Source organism: Chiloscyllium punctatum, chromosome 1, assembly GCF_047496795.1.
Source record: "Chiloscyllium punctatum isolate Juve2018m chromosome 1, sChiPun1.3, whole genome shotgun sequence".
NCBI lineage: Eukaryota > Metazoa > Chordata > Chondrichthyes > Orectolobiformes > Hemiscylliidae > Chiloscyllium > Chiloscyllium punctatum.
The window spans coordinates 49,518,225-49,538,705 of record NC_092739.1 but is presented as its reverse complement, the minus strand read 5'-3'; the positions used below and the strand labels follow the sequence as shown (position 1 = coordinate 49,538,705).

The 20,481-nt window shown below is 41.8% G+C and overlaps 1 protein-coding gene across 1 annotated transcript in view; it reads right to left on the bottom strand.

The window, feature by feature from the left end:
• Positions 1-10,175, bottom strand: part of LOC140482255 (ADP-ribosyl cyclase/cyclic ADP-ribose hydrolase 1-like) — a 38,627-nt gene extending 28,452 nt beyond the window's left edge. Inside the window, exons 1-3 of the mRNA XM_072579418.1 lie at positions 10,070-10,175; positions 5,165-5,327; positions 312-441 (exon numbers count right to left, since the gene is read on the bottom strand). Coding sequence (XP_072435519.1) covers positions 312-441; positions 5,165-5,327; positions 10,070-10,100 — 324 coding nt within the window. The 5' untranslated portion in view covers positions 10,101-10,175. The remainder of the gene's footprint in view (positions 1-311; positions 442-5,164; positions 5,328-10,069) is intronic.
• Between the last annotated feature and the right edge of the window lie 10,306 nt (positions 10,176-20,481).

Here is a 20,481-nt window from a genome sequence, read left to right as displayed (position 1 = left end):
GGATAAGGATAGAAAAGTCCTCTTTAGTGAAGGACTTCATTGAGTAAGTTAGTAGTTTCCATAATCAGTCTTTTCTTTTGTCAGCCCACAAATTAAATAGACTTATTGAGTTCAATTTTACAAATTTCATCGTGGGATTTAAACCTACATCTGGCTTCTAGCTCAATGCTATTAAAACTATAACATCAAATGTTCCATCTATTCATATTCAATGAATTAGCATTGACAAATTACATCAAATAAAGTGAAGTTTCAATATTATTCCTGTATTTTACTTTAGACTATCACGAGAGGCTCCTGAAGTTCCTTACCTGGTTAATTGGGATGTCATGGCCTGCCAAATCCAGAAATGGTTGATAATCCTCTGTTGTAATTTTGCATGGGTCCTTCTCACTAAATGCACTCAGAAATGCTTTCCATAGATTTGGACAGTCTTTCTCCCTGACAAATAAAAGCAAATACACCATCAGAATTAAGTAATCTATTTTCATTACTGCTGGGAAACACTGTTGCTGAAAATCCCTGACAAAAACATGCAGCTAAATAAACAGGCAGGATTTGTATCGTGCCATGCACAACATCCTACAGCACTTTATATCTTTGAAAAGAATCCTTATGTGATGTAACTTGGGAAACATGGCCCTGGATTATTAGTAAATTGGTATGATTTGGAAGCTCTTTTGAAAAAAAAAGAGCATATCCCAACTCCGGATTCCTGGCACTAATCCTGGGCCTTAATTTTCAGGAGAGATGATATTTGACTGACTGGCTGTGGGACTTACACAGGGCACTCTCCACCTGGCCAGCTCCAAAAAGGGAGAAATAGCTCTCCTTTACAAGTTTCATGGAGTTAGACCAACTTCTTGAGGAGTCGCGGTTCATGGTACAGAGTCCCTGCTTGATTGACAGCTTTGACTCTCTGGTCTCGGCTGAGTTGAAGTTTCAGCTGTTGATAATTTAAAGAATCGGAGTGATTGACATCTTATTATTTTGCACACATCCTATCATCACTACAGCATGCACTGACAATCCCAAAGGAAGGGAGGAATGGCCCGATGGTATTATCATTAGATTATCGATCCAGAGATATTGGTAATGTTCTGGGGATCTGAGTTCAAATCCTGCCATGGCAGACAGTGGAATTTGAACTCAATAAATATCTAGAATTAAGAGTCGAATGATGACCTTGTTACCATGGTCAATTGTCAGGAAAAGCCACCTGGTTCACTAATCTCCTTTAGTGACAGAAACTGCCATCCTTACCTGGTCTGGCCTACAGGTGACTCCAGACCCACAGCAATGTGGTTGACTCTTACCTGCCCAATGGGCAATAAATGCTAGCCGAGCCAGTAACACCATCATTCCATGATGATCCAAGCAAGCCTCATTTCTTACTCCCATTACTGCTCCACTCAGCTTCCATTCCTCTTAAATACCCTCGATGTGTCTTATCTGCTATGTCCCTAAATGTCCCATTCTCTTTCCATGCTTTCTCATACCCCTATGATGATCTTTTTCCGGTATTCACCATATACAATGAGGTATTGGTAATTCTGGTAAGACTTTTAAATGTTTCTGAAATTAACACAATAAGCACTTTGAAAAGTTGCTTTAAAAAAAAAGATCAGCTTACTACCACTGTAGTGCTATTCACAGAATCCATATCAGACTTCTTACTCTTAGATAAGCATGCATACATATAAATGAAAAAAACTCTTAATAATCTTCTGTATAACTCAAAGTGTCAAATAAAGCTTTCCCCATCCTTTACAATGGTATTAACTTTGCTTGCCATAATTGAAGTAGATCAGTGATATATGAAGTTCAGCCAGGCATTTATAATAATGCCATCTGAACACGGATTTCAGAAAAGCAGGCTGAACAGACAGCCTCTTTATAAGGTTGCATGGAACCATATTGAAACAGAATCACCAAGGTTGATGGGAATGTAAAAAAAGGTAGACAGGAAAGGGTGGAATGATTCACTATATTGAATTTTCTGATAAATTCAAGGAGGCCAAGGAGGGATAGTATACAATCGATAAATGTCACAAAGAATGACATGAATGATCCTGACAGGAGTAATGATGGCCATCACAAAAATGGAGGAAGAGATGTCAACGAGCCTTTGTATTTGGAGATGCAGAGATGGGAAGAATGTTTTACTGGGCTAGAAATTGATTCTTTTATTATGCATCAAAAACTTAAAAAATATAGTAACCCCATATGTATTATTCCTTCTTCAAAAACATTTCTACAATTGGATCATGGATTTAATTGTAAAGAAACCAATGAGTCTCTCAGGACTCAATCTGATTCTAGTATAAATTGAACAGCAACATCCAACGATCATACCCACACAGATAAATGCAGACATTTGAATTGCACTGTGGCAATTTCAGAGTGTTCTGAAGGGCAAGAACATGGGTCTCATTTCCTTGCTGACATTTGCATGCAGCATTCGGTGGAAGGGACAGCCAGCCGTAATAAAGCAAGTGCAGGAGGAAAGGAGGGGAGGGATTACATCACAGCTGGAGTAAGGGGTTTGGCACTGATTCCATTAATATCCTACTTGCTTGTTGGTTGAATAATGAAAGAAAATTTAGCCAAATTCTGACTGTTTTTAGTGAGAACTTCCATTCTTATTTAAGCACACAAGTAACAACTAAATTCAGAAAAGATAATAATTTGCAGATCGTTGAAACGTTTGTCTATAGCCAAAGATAGATTACTCTCAAGTTGTTTACACTGAGATTTCTTCCTGGATAAAATGTCGTTAGCTGAATTGTTTTCATTCAGAGTTGTAGGATTTTGATTTCTCCTTTAAAGAATTCATGCCTTGCAATGAAGATATCTTACTCAAGAACCCTCCTCTTGATGTATTTCAATGGGTTTCAGCTCACAAACATCAACAAAAGGGATTTCATAGAAAAGAGAGAGAGCAAAAACCATTGTTCCACCAAGATACAGACCAGTAAGTCTCACGTCTGTCGTCTGCAAGGTGTTAGAAAGGATTCTGAGGAACAGGATTTATGACCATCTGGAAGAGCATGGCTTGATTAAATGCAGTCAACATGGCTTTGTGAAGGGCAGGTCATGCCTCACAAACCTTCGAGTTCTTTGAAGATGTGACTAGAAAAGTTGATGAGGGTCCAGCTGTGGATGTGGTGTATATGGACTTCAGCAAGGCATTTGACAAGGTTCCCCATGGTAGGCTCATTCAGAAGGTCAGGAGGAATGGGATACAGGGGAACTTAGCTGTCTGGATACAGAATTGGTGGCCAATAGAAGACAGCGAGTGGTAGTAGAAGGAAAATATTCTGCCTGGAAGTCAGTGGTGAGTGGTGTTCCACAGGGCTCTGTCCTTGGGCCTCTACTGTTTGTAATTTTTATTAATGACTTGGATGAGGGGATTGAAGAATGGGTTAGCAAGTTTGCGGACGACACAAAGGTTGGAGGTGTTGTTGACAGTATAGAGGGCTGTTGTAGGCTGCAGTGCTACATTGACAGGATGCAGAGATGGGCTGAGAGATGGCAGATGGAGTTCAACCTGGATAAATGCGAGGTGATGCATTTTGGAAGGTTGAATTTGAAAGCTGAGTACAGGATTAAGGATAGGATTCTTGGCAGTGTGGAGGAACAGAGGGATCTTGGTGTGCAGGTACATAGATCCCTTAAAATGGCCACCCAAATAGACAGGGTTTTTAAGAAAGCATATGGTGTTTTAGCTTTCATTAACTGGGGGGGGAATTGAGTTTAAGAGCCGTGAGATCTTGTTGCAGCTCTTTAAAACTTTGGTTAGACCGCACTTGGAATACTGTGTCCAGTTCTGATCGCCCTATTATAGGAAAGATATGGATGCTTTGGAGTGGGTTCAGAGGAGGTTTGCCAGGATGCTGCCTGGACTGGAGGGCTTATCTTATGAAGAGAGGTTGACTGAGCTCGGACTTTTTTCATTGGAGAAAAGGAAGAGGAGAGGGGACCTAATTGAAGTATACAAGATGATGAGAGGCATAGATAGAGTCGATAGCCAGAGACTATTTCCCAGGGCAGAAATGGCTAACACGAGGGGTCATAGTTTTAAGCTGGTTGGAGGAAAGTATAGAGGGGATGTCAGAGGCGGGTTCTTTACACATAGTTGCCAGCAGCAGTTGTGGAAGCAAGGTCATTGGGGACATTTAAGAGACTGTTGGACATGCATGTAGTCACAGAAATTTGAGGGTGCATACATGAGGATCAATGGTTGGCACAACATTGTGGGCTGAATGGCCTGTTCTGTGCTGTATTGTTCTATGTTCTATATCTCTTGAACTCCCCATACAAGTCCAACATCTCGATTACACCACAAACCGATTCAGGTGACCTCTGTGTCACATACCTAGCATCTCCAGTCCAGCAGTTAGTTTTATTTACAAAATATAGCACTGAAGAATAGGCGACTAACTTAACCAAAAGATTTTTTCCCCCAAAAAATCTTAGATACAGATATACATCCATTCAATGATATTCTAAAGTTATAGGAAGGATATTATTAAGCTGGAGAGGGTTCAGAAGAGATTTATCAGGATGTTGCTGGGTGTGGAAGGTTTCAGTTATAAAGAAAGGCTGGGACTTTTTTCACTGGAGCGTAGGAGGTCGAGAGGTGAGCTGATAGAAGTTTATAAAATAATGAGGTAGAGTCAATGGTAATTGTCTTTTCCCTAGGATGTGGGATTCAAGACCAGGGAGCACATTAAGGAGAGAGAAGATATATATAGACAGGAGGGGCAAACATTTTTCCCCCACAGAGGGTGGTTTGCATGGAATGAACCCAGAGGAAGTGGTGGTTGCAGGTACAATTACACTATTTAAAAGATAAGTACATGAATAGGAAAGGTTTGGAGGGATATGGGTCAGGAGCAGGCAGGTGGGACTAGATTAATTTGGGATTAAATTTGGCATAGACTGGCTGGACCGAAGGGTCTTTTCTGCGCTGTATGACTATAATATTTCATCTAACATACTTTCATAATATGTGCCTATCCTGACAAGTTCAAGATTAAAAAGCTTCAATAGCAGAGCTTTTTTTGTCAGTAATACCCAGGTTCTGTACATCAGGCAACTACATTGAAAATTATTACATGGAGTAATGCTATGCCAAGGAAAGAATGATAAAGTCACCTACCCTGCATCAACATTTACTGTTCCAAGGTAGTTGAAGCATCTTCCAATCATTATTTCTTTCAAATTTTCTGTTGATCCTTCTCCTGTCCAAACAGTTTTATTACCAGCCTTTGCTAATGGTCTTTCTGTATGGCCTAACAGCACTAGCCCAAGAAGGAGCAGACCTATTAGGAGCAAGAAATTAATATTCTCATTATTTCTGTAGGTAAGCGGTATGGATGGCTATACATTTGAAGAATGACCAGTTCACATTACACACGAGAGAAGTTACCATTTGAAAACACTCTTTAGGTACAGCGATTAAATGAGATTCTCAAATGATGTTCAATGTAAGGATGATTGCAACTCACTTGTGTTTGAAACTACAGATCTTTCTTCTATAACACTTTTATTAAATGTAATTTGGCTGTAATGCAATTAGTAAATTGTGGACTTTTTGAATAAAGCAAATTCCCATTCACTGTTACACGATTCAATCCCGGGCACTTACTTGGACAGCAAAACACAGCCTCAGGACCCTCTGTCTGCAAAATGCAAATTCAATGTGTTCAGCTAAAACAGGAATGTAGTCAGCTCTGCAAGCCTTGAAACTGAGAATTATAGTCAATATTTAGAAGTAACTTTATTTCAAACCAGGGAAGAATCTGGAGGACTGGATTTCTGTGTTGGCATCACATGGGCAGTCAGAATATGTGCTTTCTGGTGAAGAGCTTTGAGAACAGGACAATGCTATCATCAGTGGTTTTAGTGTTAAAGTTACTGTATTATTTCATTAAAATATATGATTTAAAGATTTACTTAGATTGTGCTCTCATTTGTATTAGGCTAACTATTATTTTTGTTTTGATTTTTACTGATATTTTTGGCGATACGTCCCACCCTGTTTTTCCCATAGGCCCCATTATTTATATTGTGCAATTTTCTATAACACTGTCACACAGGAACACAACTACTGCATTATGGGAGTACTACCTGTATGTGGAAGTGGGCGGGGAGAATTTATCTTTGTGGTGTGCAGTTCTTAAAGTTGCACTCAACTTCCTAATATCTCAAACCAACGTTTGAAATGGAAGTTGGGTTTTGTCTCCAAAGACTGTGCAGAGGTCATTCTTTCATTGGCGATCACATGGTAGTCTCTGTATCTCTGTCTAGAAAACATCAATGTCTAATTCCCTTTATATAATAGTATACAGATTTTGCTTACATTTCAATCTGGAAGATGTTCTTAACTTGTATGTATATGACAACGGTAACTTAGCCAAAGTTGCTTATCTGAAGTTGCAGCAGTAGCCGTTGGCAGATTTCACTCATTCTTTATTTAAAGAGATGAGGACAAACACAGCATCGGTTGTTGCTGAAGTTCACTTAGGAGGATAGCATCTCTGAAAGCCCTTGGTAGATCTGATGTGATCTTTACATCATTGTCCTGCTCCCTTTTCTAGCAGCTAGCACTGCTCTGGAACGTTGCTCAGCTCATTCTCTCAGTCATACTGAATTCCAAATGGAAGATCTACAAAGATACTCATGTCTGAAAGGAACTTGTTCAGTACAGTGTTTGAATTGATAAAAAAATATACTTCTGCTGCAGAAGTCTGACACTCCCTGTAAAACTACCAAAAATAAAAAGTTTAGAGAGCTCCAAATAGACACAGTACAGCACCAGCAGCCAGAACAAATAATTTAGTGACTAGCATCTAAGTCATTCACGTTTAAGCAGAGCTAGTGGAAATGGTCCTTTATTGTCATGTTCCTGGTGAAATACTCTTGGCTTCTCTCTGCCACTATTTCTTCCCATTACCTGCTCAGAATATCACTAGATCTCCTGGGGACACCATCAATCTCTCCTTGATTCTATCTTTTCAATCAAGATTTCCAATGCATAAATCAGAAAACCTCATGTACAGAATGTCCCATGGCTAACCATTTTTCACACTTTCACTGCAGAAAGTCAAAAAGAACATCACTCATTGACTTCAGGAAGTGATGTGGAGGGCACATTCCTGTCTGCATCAGTGGTGTTGATGTGGAGATGGTCAAGACTGTCAGATTCCTGGAAAGCGATAATCCCCAACAATATATCCTGATCCACCCATGTCAGTGTAGTGGTCAAGATAGCACAACATCTTTACTTCCTCAGGAGGCTGAGAAAGTTCAGCATCCTATCTGGATGTATCAGCGTGTCCATAAAAAAAAACAGAAAGAAAGAGTCTTTGTGGACATGCCGAAGAAGTAGAGATGTTGTTGTGCTTTCTTGTTGCTTCAAGACCACAAGAAACTAGAGAATCATGGACATAGCCCAATCCATCACATCAACCAATCTTCCATCCACTGACTCCATCAGGAAAGCAACCAACATAAATCAATGACACCCCCACCCCCCCACTCTGGTTATACTCTCTTCCACCCCACCCTCTTCCGTTGGGCAGAAGACATTAAAAAAAAAGTGTTTACACATATGAATAGATTCAAGAACAGCTTATTCCTCATTGCTATTAGACATTTGAATGGACCTCTCAAATTTGAAATTCAGTGTTGAGCTGTGCACTCTCTGCGGCCATAAAATTGCATTCCTCGCTTTGTTGTATTACCCTAATGCACTTTGCATCGTATGATCTGCCTGTGCTGCAAGCAAAACAATATTTTTCACTGTACCAAGGTACATGTGACAATAATAAAATCGAACCATATCATATGGAACCCATTATGTAATAAAATGACCAAAAAAGGTGGATTATAAGCAGCAGGAAGTTAAAAAATCACAACACTAGGTTATAGTCCAACAAGTTTATTTGGAAGCACTAGCTTTCAGAGCACTGCTCCTTCATCAGGTGGTTGTGGAGTATAAGATCATAAGACACAATTTATAGCAAATGTTTACAGTGTGATGTAACTGAAATTTATTGAAAAAGACCTGGATTGTTTAAGTCACTCATCTTTTAGAAATAACATGTTGGTTTCAGTTCTTTCATATATAAATTGCAGAACATTTAAAAGTTGCATTCTCAAGTGAACTTTAACAATTGGTGTCATATCAGCCCAGATAATACATTGTCTGTGTGTGTGTGTCTATGTTCAGACTGATTCTAATCTTAAAAAAAATCTTACATGGATTAATGTAGTTTTTGAGCAAAATAAGATGTAATTATGCAAGTACAAATTCACCCGACAAACTTGTGTGGGAGTGTATTTGAGAGTGTATGAGAGAGGGTCTATAGGAGTGTGTGTGGTACAGTGGGGTCACCTGTAGTGACATGAACCCAAGGTCCTGGCTGAGGTAATCCCCATGGGTATCGAACTTGGCTATCAGCCTCTGCTCGGCCACTTTACATTGTTGCCTGACTTGAAGTCTGCCTTAGGGAATGGTCACTAGAAGGTCCGAGGTGAAATATCCTAGACTGCTGTAATGTTCTCCGACTGGGAGGGAGCACTCCTGTGTTGGTTGTTGTGTGGTGCCCATTTATCCATTGCCGTAGTCTCTGCATGGTCTCGGCAATGTACCGTGCCTCAGGGCATCCTTGCCAGAAGTTTATGATCAACAACACCATACAACCTTGTCATGGTAGACGCTGCAAGATGTGTCAGAATATCGACACTGATACCACTATTATGCATGGGGGAACACCTCCTACTATGTAGGTGTCAGGTACTCGTGTGAGGCTGCCTACCTCATATGCTGCAGGGCAGGCAAGAACGCAAAGTGACCGAGCAGAGGCTAATGGCCAAGTTCGGTACCCATAGAGATGGCCTCAACTGGACCTTGGGTTCAGGTGACCCCACTGCATACATGCGGGCACACTCTCTTGCACACACACACACTCCTACAGACACACATATTCCTACAGAGACACACACTCCTACAGACCCATATATTCACACAGATGCATTCTCTTAAGCTCACACATACACACGTACGCACCCTCTCACAGACTTATACCCCTTTACACTCTCACAGACACTCCTAATCTCTCCCAATCCCCACCCCCCAACACAGACACACAAGTTTGTGTGGTGAATTTGTACTTGCAGAATTACATTTTATTTTGCTCAAAAACTGCATGAATCCATGTAAGATTCTGTAAATCTGTTTTTTTAAAGATTTGAATCAGCCTGATTGTGGCACAAACAGTCTCACACAGGGCACCTTACACTTTCATCAGCCGCCAGCTGTCTGGTCAAGTCCTGGAGAGGGTCTTGAACTCAGAGCCTTGTCAACTCAAAAGAGATTGCTACCAGACTAAATCAAATAAACTTACACTAATCTATCCTGTGTTATAGGATTCTACTAAGAAATAATTGCAGGTGAAGAATATTGTACATAGAACCAACTTTACATTTGTGCATTGTCTCCATATATTAATCATAAAAGCAAAGCCAAATTGCATACAAAAAAAAAAACAATTAGCACATTTTCAGTGGGTTAAAAAGTGCAATTGATTTGAATTAACACAATGTAGAGAAGATGAATAGGTTTTTCTCACTAATCTCTGATGCATCCACTTCCTGAATCTCAAACAAAATACTACCTTAAACAGTTGTTGAACATTTGCACTGACTCTGGGCATTAGATCTAACCTTGCACAAATATCAAGGTCTGGTAATTAGATTCAAAACATGTCACAAATATTTTTACAATCCCTAAATAATTGGATTTAAAATATGATTTTGGATGGATAAAACTCAATATTAAAATTTGAATACATTTGTTTGTTCTGCTTTTTACACAGAACACTCCACATCCAGTAGCATTTTACCACAGGGTTTAGTCAGCGAGTTGAGACAATGACAGAAAACACTACATAAAATAATTGGTACAGCTTGATCTTCAGAAACAATAGTATATACACAGTACTTGAATCAGATTTGGAGCAAAACCACAGACAGTTGTTACATACTAAGCTGTTTTTACCTGTAAGGTCCAAACTTTTCAGCAAAAACATCTTCAAATTGTTATTTCTTCTTTGATACTGAATCAATGTTGAAAGTTACACCCTTGCACAACTATTCCCAGGTTACTTCCCTTTTAAACTCTTTCCTAGTCATTTGTAAACAAAACCAATGTTAACCAATCATAAAGCAGACAAATCAACCAATGAACCAGAAGATCTTTAAATCAGTTAACAATTATGACCAATAGCAACCAAGTAAAAAAAAGTAACAGCAATAAAAGTTTAATCAATCCTCTGAGATAACAAACATATACAATTAATAGCCTATTTATGGCAAACCTATATAAGCTATGTTTATTGGTTCTGCCCAGTAACATCTCAAGTAAAATTTACTATATTATTTTATTTCCCCTTGATCTTCCTTTTATAAACCTGTAAGACATGTATATCTGTCAATATTTATCAATGCTATTGGTCAAGACTCATACTCTGAAAATACTCCAGAATAGTATCTTTATCACTGTCAGTTGTAAAATATTACACAGCAACTCTCAGCATAGTTTATTTTCATATCGTACATTCTTAGGGATTGGTTTTAAACTTGGCTCAGCATTAAAGGGATTAACAGCCTCAAAATTGCAGCAGTAAACATACCACAACATTAATGATTCTGCAGGCACACAAAAACATTTAGGACCAGTGCAATTCTGAATATCTCCAGTCCACAATCACAACTTATCCAGCTCCTTCTCCACTGCCCGACCCCCAGACTGTACTTGCTGCCAGATTGACACCTTCCACGCTGCCTGATTTGAGATTTTGCTAGAGTCTAGAGTTGTGCATCAGGATAGCTGCATGACCCACAGTACTTGGCAATCTTATTTAAACAGGGCTGAGGCTTCAAAATTTGGCGTTTCACCCCAAAACAGGTGCATGGCTGGCACATTCTGCAGAGTTGGTTGTCAAAGTTGATACCTTGCTGAGTTATATATCGCTCAGTAACCTTTACCTTGAATATGGTCTGACTGGCCCTACTGTAATCAGACTACGCCCTGTTCTTTGTTCCTTTCTAATTGCAGTGGCATCAATAAAGGAAATTAATTCCAGTTTTCAGTCTTCTTTGCTTTTTCTCAAATAGAGATTGTCTTTGAATAAAACAATGAAGAAGTTAACTTGTTGCACATATGCTGACTCTTTGTAAAACCTGAAATGTGTTGCTGGAAAAGCGCAGCAGGTCAGGCAGCATCCAAGGAGCAGGAGAATCGACGTTTCGGGCATGAGCCCTTCTTCAGGAAAAACCTGCCTTTGTAAAACCTGCCTAATGTACCTCGTTCCCCTTCCATGTGGCCCAGCTAGCAATTCCTTTTCGTTATCTGTTCGATCAAAACCCCTCATATTTTTAAAGCTTCTCTGAAACACCACTACAATGGTTCAGACATTTTGGTCACACTCTATCCTGGATTAACGTTCTTTGCAAGTATCGTCCAACTTGCGTTCAGGGCACTCAGAAAGGACATCTGCTGTACCCTGTACTCAGGTGCTCTGATAATATCCAAACTCAATTTTAATTTCAGTCTGAAACTGCAGACCTCAGTCTTACTGTCAATCTGGAGCCCTTGTTGTTCCACTGACTGCCAGCAGGTAATGCTGTGCACCAGTCTAGTTCTAACCCTTCCTTTCGACCCTCGAGTTTCCTGCTCTCTCCTCACCATTATCTCGACGCAGGTCCATTTTGTTTTCTCTGTTTTCAACTTTTTTCTTTCCCTCTTGGTTTGCTGCTGCCCCATTTTGTTGTTTTTTTTTCTTGCTTTCTGGCATTAAATGAAAAGCATGCTGGGCAGTCTTCCCAGAGAGTGCTTGAACTCTTTTCGATATTTCTATCATCAGCTTTTGTTTTTGCTACTTAGCTTTCAGACTTCTTGAAAAGACAGCAAAAACTCACACGTGAGCACATTGACACTGAGGAGAAAGTAAGGACTGAGGATGCTGGAGATAGAGTCGAAAAGTGTGGTGCTGGAAAAGCACAGCTGGTCAGGCAGCATCTGAAGAGCAGAAGAGTCGGCGTTCAACTGTGAAGAGTTCCTGCTCGAAACATCGACTTTCCTGCTCCTCGGATGCTGCCTGACCGGCTGTGCTTTTCCAGCACCACCCCTTTCCACATTGATACTGAGCCACATAAAGAAAAATGCTTGCAAATGACCCAAATATTGATGAAACAGACAGATTTTAGGAAGTCACCTGAAGGAAGAAAGAGATGTAGAAAGATTTAGGGAGGGAATTTTAAACATTACTAACCACACAATCACCATTGTGAAACAATTATAATTTGAGATGCTCAAGAGCCAGAATTAGATGAGTGCCAATGTTGCAGAGGGCTGGAAGACATTATGGAGTTAGAGAGAGATGAGGGTGTGGAGGGATTTGAAAATAAAGACGAGAATTTTAAAATACAGACAATAATTAATCAAAGACACGATAGGTCAGTGAGCACAGGACAATGGTTGAATGTGGCTTAATATGAGTTGGGAAAGAGGCCACAGGGTTTCTAACAATCTCAAGTCATTGAGGATAAAATGCAGGTAGCTGGGCCAGGAATATGTTGTTATATTCAATCTAGAAGTAGCAATGACATGGATGAAACTAATCATCAGCAAATGGGCTGAGACAGGAGGGAGGGAGCATTGTTACATGAAAATAAGTGACCTTAACTAATCTTATGGAAATCTTATGGAAATGCATTTCTAGATTAAAAATAGTAAGATTACAAGCAAACTGGTTCCAACTTCAAAAATTGTCATCAAAAGGAATGGAGTTGGTGACGATGAAATAGACTCTAAAATGTGTGAGGTACAAAAGACAGTGGCTTCGGTCTTCCCTTCTTCAATCTTCTGTACTTGGAGAAAATTTCTATCTGTTTGAAGGAATGTGTGCTTTATGGCTGTCACAGATTGCACGCCAAGGTTTTACAGCAGAGATAAAGATTGTGTAACTATGGAAAGCCAGCCAGTACTCTAAGGGTACAATTACGTTTCTTCAAACATTCCCCTTTTCATAAAAACATCAAGAAAATATCATTTAAAATTATAAGTTGCCCAATGTACATGGTCACAATGAAAATTACCAGAAGTTGACAGAAACATGTGCTAAGTCTCATTAGTTCCACTTTCATCAGTCAGTATACATGCACTGCATACATGGTCATTAAAACATGTAGGTCTCCCAGTGGCATGTGTGCACTTTCCCACTGATTTTTTTATCTGGTATCTGGTCATTCCAAGACTGATGTTCCTTCTTTAGGGGAATGCCATTCCTTTGGTGTGTGCTGTTTTCACGGTATCTATTTTGGCTGATTCATTTCCATTTCTGAGCAACAGTGGGCCTTTGGGACTGATCAGCTATACTCTGTGGCAATAGTGAGATCACATCTTTCTGATCTGTGAAGGAAAGGCTTATCTAGTTGTGCATAGATCCCTGTGATTGTGCTGATATGTCTAGTTATTCTTGTTCACCTCATACAATTGAGCTGACATGCCTGAATTTATTTGATTTTGTTATGATCTCTTTGGCGATTTTTACTGCCACCTCTGCATTTTCATTTGCATGAGGTTAGTCTGGAGATAGGGTGTGGTGTGGAAATCCCAAATTTTTAAAGATGTAGCTGAATTCTTCCTGCAGTATTGGAGAGTTACATCTTTAAGCAGCGTTTGCTGGATTTGACTCTCTGTGAAATCACAGTACCCCAGTTATGGCATCAACATTACTAGTCATTTGATTCTAGTGAAAACTGCAACTTGCTCTATGTCCCAAAATCACATCCTTAGCATTGAGGTTCACATTCTTATAAATAAATAGGAAAGAACTTTGCTAAACAGTTCACAAATAATTGTACTGCGTTCACGTCTGCTACAGCTATGACCTCGTCAAAACTGGGCAAAACCCTTTCACTGTCAGTAAATGGCCTATGTACTTGATCTCAGGCATTTTCATTTGCATTGCATTCTTGAATAAAACAAAGAACTGCAGATGCTGAAGTTTGAAATAAAAACAGAAATTGCAGGAGAGACTCATTTGGTCTGTCAGCATCTCTGGAGAAAAAGCAGAGTCATAGAGTCATAGAGATGTACAGCACGGAAACAGACCCTTCAGTCCAATGCCAACCAGATGCCCCAACCCAAATCTAGTCCCACCAGCCAGCACCTGGCCCATATCCCTCCAAACCCTTCCTATTCATATACCCATCCAAATGCCTTTTATATGTTCCAATTGTACCGGCCTGCACCACTTCCTCTGGCAGTTCTTTCCATACACTTACCACCTTTACGTGAAAAAGTTGCCCCTTAGGTCTCTTTTATATCTTTCCCCTCTCACCCTAAACCTATGCCCTCTAGTTGTGGACTCCCCGACCCCAGGGAAAAGACTTTGCCTATTTACCCTATCCATGCCCCTCATAATTTTGTAAACCTCTATAAGGTCACCCCTCAGCCTCCAATGCTCCAGCCTGTTCAGCCTCTCCCTATAGCTCAAATCCTCCAACCCTGGTAACATCCTTGTAAATCTTTTCAGAACCTTTTCAAGTTTCACAACATCCTTTTGAACTATTCAGACTGATAGCAGCTAGGACAAGTTTGGTGTAAATGCTGAAGACAAGGAGTGCCCAGCCTGCATTTCATCTTCCCATTATAAATGAGGCCACATTGTGAGCAGTGTATACAGCAAACGGGACTGAGTGAAGTAAATTCTGGATTAGTGGTGCTGGAAGAGCACAGCAGTTCAGGCAGCATCCAAGTATCTTCGAAATCGACGCTTCGGGCAAAAGCCCTTCATCAGGAATAAAGGCAGTGACCCTGAAGCGTGGAGAGATAAGCTAGAGGAGGGTGGGGGTGGGGAGAAAGTAGCATAGAGTACAATGGGTGAGTGGGGGAGGGGATGAAGGTGATAGGTCAGGGAGGAGAGGGTGGAGTGAATAGGTGGAAAAGGAGATAGGCAGGTAGGACAAGTCCGGACAAGTCATGGAGACAGTACTGAGCTGGAAGTTTAGAACTAGGGTGAGGTGGGGGAAGGGGAAAATGAGGAAACTGTTGAAGTCCACATTGATGCCCTGGGGTTGAAGTGTTCCGAGGCGGAAGATGAGGCGTTCTTCCTCCAGGCGTCTGGTGGTGAGGGAGCGGCGGTGAAGGAGGCCCAGGACCTCCATGTCCTCAGCAGAGTGGGAGGGGGAGTTGAAATGTTGGGCCACGGGGCGGTGTGGTTGATTGGTGCGAATGTCCCGGAGATGTTCCCTAAAGCGCTCTGCTAGGAGGCGCCCAGTCTCCCCAATATAGAGGAGACCGCATCGGGAGCAACGGATACAACAAATGATATTAGTGGATGTGCAAGTAAAACTTTGATGGATGTGGAAGGCTCCTTTAGGGCCTTGGATAGAGGTGAGGGAGGAGGTGTGGGTGCAGGTTTTACAGTTCCTGCGGTGGCAGGGGAAAGTGCCAGGATTGGAGGGTGGGTCGTAGGGGGGTGTGGACCTGACTAGGTAGTCGCAGAGGGAACGGTCTTTGTGGAAGGCGGAAAGGGGTGGGGAGGGAAATACATCCCTGGTAGTGGGGTCTGTTTGGAGGTGGTGGAAATGTCGGCGGATGATTTGGTTTATGCGAAGGTTGGTAGGGTGGAAGGTGAGCACCAGGGGCGTTCTGTCCTTGTTACGGTTGGAGGGGCGGGGTCTGAGGTCGGAGTGTGGGATGTAGACTAGATGCATTGGAGGGCATCTTTAACCACATGTTTTTATTAAACCATCATCTCCCAGACTGGAAGGTGGATAGTGGGGAGGGAGAAATTAGTGTCAAAAAGTGTGGTGCTGGAAAAACACAGCCTGTCAGGCAGCATCCGAGGAGCAGGAGAGTCGAAGTTTCGAACATAAGCCCTTCATCAGGAATGCCTGAAGAGCTTATGCTCAAAACTTTGAATCTCCTGCTCCTCAGATACTGCCTGACCGACTGTGCTTTTCCAGCACGACACTGCTTGACTCTGATCTCCAGCATCTGCAGTCCTCACTTTCTTCGAGGAAGGAGAAATTAAACAGGCAGGTGTTGCACATTCTGCGATGGCATGGGGAGGCACTGTTAGAGTGTGGGGAGATGCTGAGCATGGAGCAGGTATGGACCAGGCTGTCCTGAAAACAATGGTCCCTGATAAATGCTGACAAGAGAGGGGAGAGACATATATTCCCGTCTATATCTCCCAAGTGATATCTGGAACATACTTAGAAACTTATTTTATCCAGCTCACTTGCCTGTAACTCTTTTAGCATTGGCAGTATTAAAGACCTTTGCATTAGCATTTTGTGTTAAACTTTTATCAATGGTTGATACGGATTGGTCGCATCTCTTTAAATCTTCATCGACATCCTTGGATGTATGCACACCCTTAGTTTTCCAGGCTTTTCTCACTGCTACCATGCCATTAATCCAGTCTGCAGGAGTTGTCACTTTCTTGATTATGACCTACCTCGCCAGCTTTTTGACCTTGTCCTACAGAATCTTAAGTTGCATGCATCCTCTTGGTCTCAGTTTTACTTTTCCAGGACTTCTTTCTTTGGTCTCCACCTGAAGCGATTGCATCCGAACTGTGAAACACGTACTGTTGTATGAAGTGGTCATTCTAACAGTCCCAAACTACTTTTAGACCTGGCAATGCCAACTTATTGTATGGCCTAGAGTGCTTCATCATAATCTTTGGTTGTTCCTCTCCAGCAGCCATTTCTTTCAACTTGATTTCTTTCTTTCTAGCCAAATGCTTCTATGCAAAGTAATTCAGCGTTTTGCAGTTAAATCACTGCTTTTGTCATGCTGGAGAAGCTTTCTTTTTTGTTACGTGATGTCCTTAGCAATATTTGTATCCTGTCCTCTTGCCTAGATCTTTCTTTCTGCAGATATTTTTTCTTTTTATCCAGTCTGTTTGTCTTTGGGCTGGAATATCTCTGAGTATCTCTTCATCTGGTCACCCATTAATTTGCTGTTGCTGCTGATTGACAATCTCAGAGCGTGTGTGTGTATTGATAGCTTCCTTAAGAGTTAGTACAACCTTTCTCAGCAGGTGTGCTTGCACAGCAGGATCCCCTCGTGGCTAAGAAAATCCAATCTCTTTCAGTTGCCCAAAATCTCATAATTCAGCTAGAAATATCAATGTGGTCACACACTGATCAATATTTCTGATGTTGAATGCATACCATTGATAAATAACTTTAATGTGGGGTTAAATGTTTGTCTTCAAAGCTTTCAGAATCTCTCCCGTTTGGCTTTTCTGCTCCCCAGTGAAATCCAGAGTGCTATACACCTTGTAGTATTCTTTGTCAGTACTGATAGCAAGGCTGCCTCTCAAATTTGCACAGTCTTTTATTTAAACATATGGTTATTTGATAATGTTACACAAAGAGTTGAAAAAATTCAGTTTTGACTGATATCTCCCTTAATATCCATAGCAGAAGGGGGTTGATAATGCACCACCTCTTACGACTTACCTCGTGAGTTAAAGTTGTAGACTGTTTTGTTTTTCTTTCTTTGTAGAGCTGATTTGCTTACAGCAAGCCCACACATTTTTGACTACTCTCCTCTATGTAATGTTCCAAGTGATGTGTGCTTAAAGGCTCCCAAAGACAGCAGAGGAAGATGTCACACGAATGAGGTGAATCAGCCAGTACATGAATGGTACAATTGCATTCTGCCAAGTGTTCTTCATCCAGCACTTAACAACAGGCAAGTAGTCTAACAACTGAAGGTTGTTCAAATAGAATCTGAGGTATAGAGTTGTTGTTGTCAGTACCATCTGCAAACAGGTTCTGTATTTCCATAACTGGGAGTGTGTAGGTGAGAAGCCAGGGTTATTGTCAAATTGCAGAGCTAAGTGTGTGAGTGGAGTGAGAGATAAGAATAGAATTACCTAAGTGTAATCCCACCCTGTTAGATGATAGTAGAAAGTGAGAGAGAAGGTTGATGTGATCAACTGCTTCAAAGGTGCAGGAAGATGAAGAAGGGCAGTTCACCTTTGTCACAGTCACATAAGATATAATTTGTGATTTTGATAAGAGCCGCTTTAGTACTGAGATAAGGTGGACATCTGATTGGAGGGATTAAAGCGCAGTACTCCAGGACAGATTTGGGAGGCAATGTCACACCCATCCCATTGGAGGGGAAAAGGATGTTGGAGATCAGGCAGTAGGTTGGCAAGACCAAGGTTTCAATGACTGCATTTGGAGGAGAAACACAGCAGATCTGAATGAAGAGGAATTCCCAAAGAAGTGAGAACTATTAATGATACCAGTGTAGAGTCAGAAAAAAAATCAAATGATGAGCACTGAGCCAAAGAATGAAATAGTAGGATAGATGATCAAATACTTGGATCAAAATGTGTGGTTTTAAGGAGCAATCTAAATGCCGAGGACAGATTGGGAAAGTGTGACGCTTATGGGGGTGAACATAACATAGGGGTGGAGTCTGAGGGCGGAGGTGCGGGATGTGGACGAGATGCATTGGAGGGCATCTTCAACTACGTGGGAAGGGAAATTGCGGTCTCCAAAGAAGAGGTCATGGTGTGTTCTGTGGTGGAACAAACCCCACCCCTCCAACCGTAACAAGGACAGAACACCCCCCCCCCCCCCCACTCCTCACCTTCCACCCTACCAATCTTCGCATAAACCACATCATCTGACGACATTCCCAACACCTCCAAACGGACCCCACCACCAGGGATATATTTCCCTCCCCACCCCTTTCTCCTTTCCGCAAAGACCGTTCCCTCCAATGACCATCCAGTCAGGTCCTCGCACCCTACAACCCACCCTCCAATCCTGGCACCCTCCCCTGCCACTGCAGGAGTTGTCAGACCTGCACTCACACCTCCCTCACCTCCATCCAAGGCCCCAAAGGAGCCTTCCACATCCATCAAAGTTTTACCTGCACATCCACCAATATCATTTACTGTATCTGTTGCTCCCAATGCAGTCTCCTCTACATTGGGGAGATTGGACGCCTCCTCGCAGAACACTTTAGGGAACATCTCCTGGACTCCCACACCAATCAACCACACTGCCCTATGCCCTGTGCCCCAACATTTCAACTCCTCCTCCCACTCAGCCGAGGACATGCAGGTCCTGGGCCTCTTCCATCGCTACTCCCTCACCACCCAACGCCTGGAGGAAGAACGCCTCATCTTCCGCCTCGGAACACTTCAACCCCAGGACATCAATGTGGACTTCACCAGTTTCCTCATTTCTCCTCCCCCCACCTCACCCCAGTTCCAAACTTCCAGCTCAGCACCGTCTCCATGACCTGTCCTACCTGCCTATCTTCCTTTCCACCTATCCACTCCACCCTCCTCTCTGACCTATCACCTTCATCCCTACTCCCATTCACATATTGTACTCTATGCTACCTTCCCCCACCCCGACCCCACGCCCACTTATCTCTCCACCCTGGAGACTCCCTGCCTCTATACCTGATGAAGGGCATTTGCCCGAAACATCGATTTTCCTGCTCCTCGGATGCTGCCTGACCTGCTATGCTTTTCCAGCACCACTCTGATCTAAACTATGGTGACAATGAACTACCTAAACCGATTTTTAAAAAATCCTCCTGAAACTTTTTATAGGCACGTAGGGTCAAAAGTCCTGATTGTCTGTACTCCGTGCTTATATATCCCGACATCAACTAAAAAGATCACTGCCATCATGCTCTTCTTCCAGAATGTCATTAGTTAATATTCGTATGTAGGTTTACAGCCACAAACAGAACATGACTGAGACCTTCCAGTTGTGGGCATGTTTAAACATGCTAGTGCCAAATTTGAAAAGCCAGAAGCAAAGGAACAATTTTCTACAGAAGTCAATTCGTGGGAAATTGTTTCTTTGCTTCTGGCTTTCAGAATTTTGCACCAACTGTTTAAACATGCCCACATCTGAAATGTTAAGGGTTTGGAGGGATATAAGTAATCCAGTCCCATTTGCCAGCATTTGAATGTCTTGACAGCATGTACAAGATGGACCGAAGGATCTGTTTCTGTGCTGTGCATCTCTATGACTTTACTTGGCATTATTTGCTTATCTCTTCCCTCAGTTGCATGCCCTTCTACAAGCTAAATGGATGGAAACTACAATCCAACTGCAAGGATGGGTCAGCCCTAACACAGGATATACTCACTTGATGTGCCTGAGTATCAATAACTCAGGAGACTCAGATTCTTATGGCAAGTCACTCCAGATGGCTGCAGATGGTGGAAGACCTCCTTCTTAGTGAACCATGTAACCATGTAGATACACACAACCCTGTGCCCAATAAGATGCCTGTCACTGGAGGCCCATAATCATTCCCCATTCCCATTCACATCTCCACCTCTGACTTTACAATTAGGCACTCTACAGCCATCTGGACTCAGCATTGAGCTGAACAAT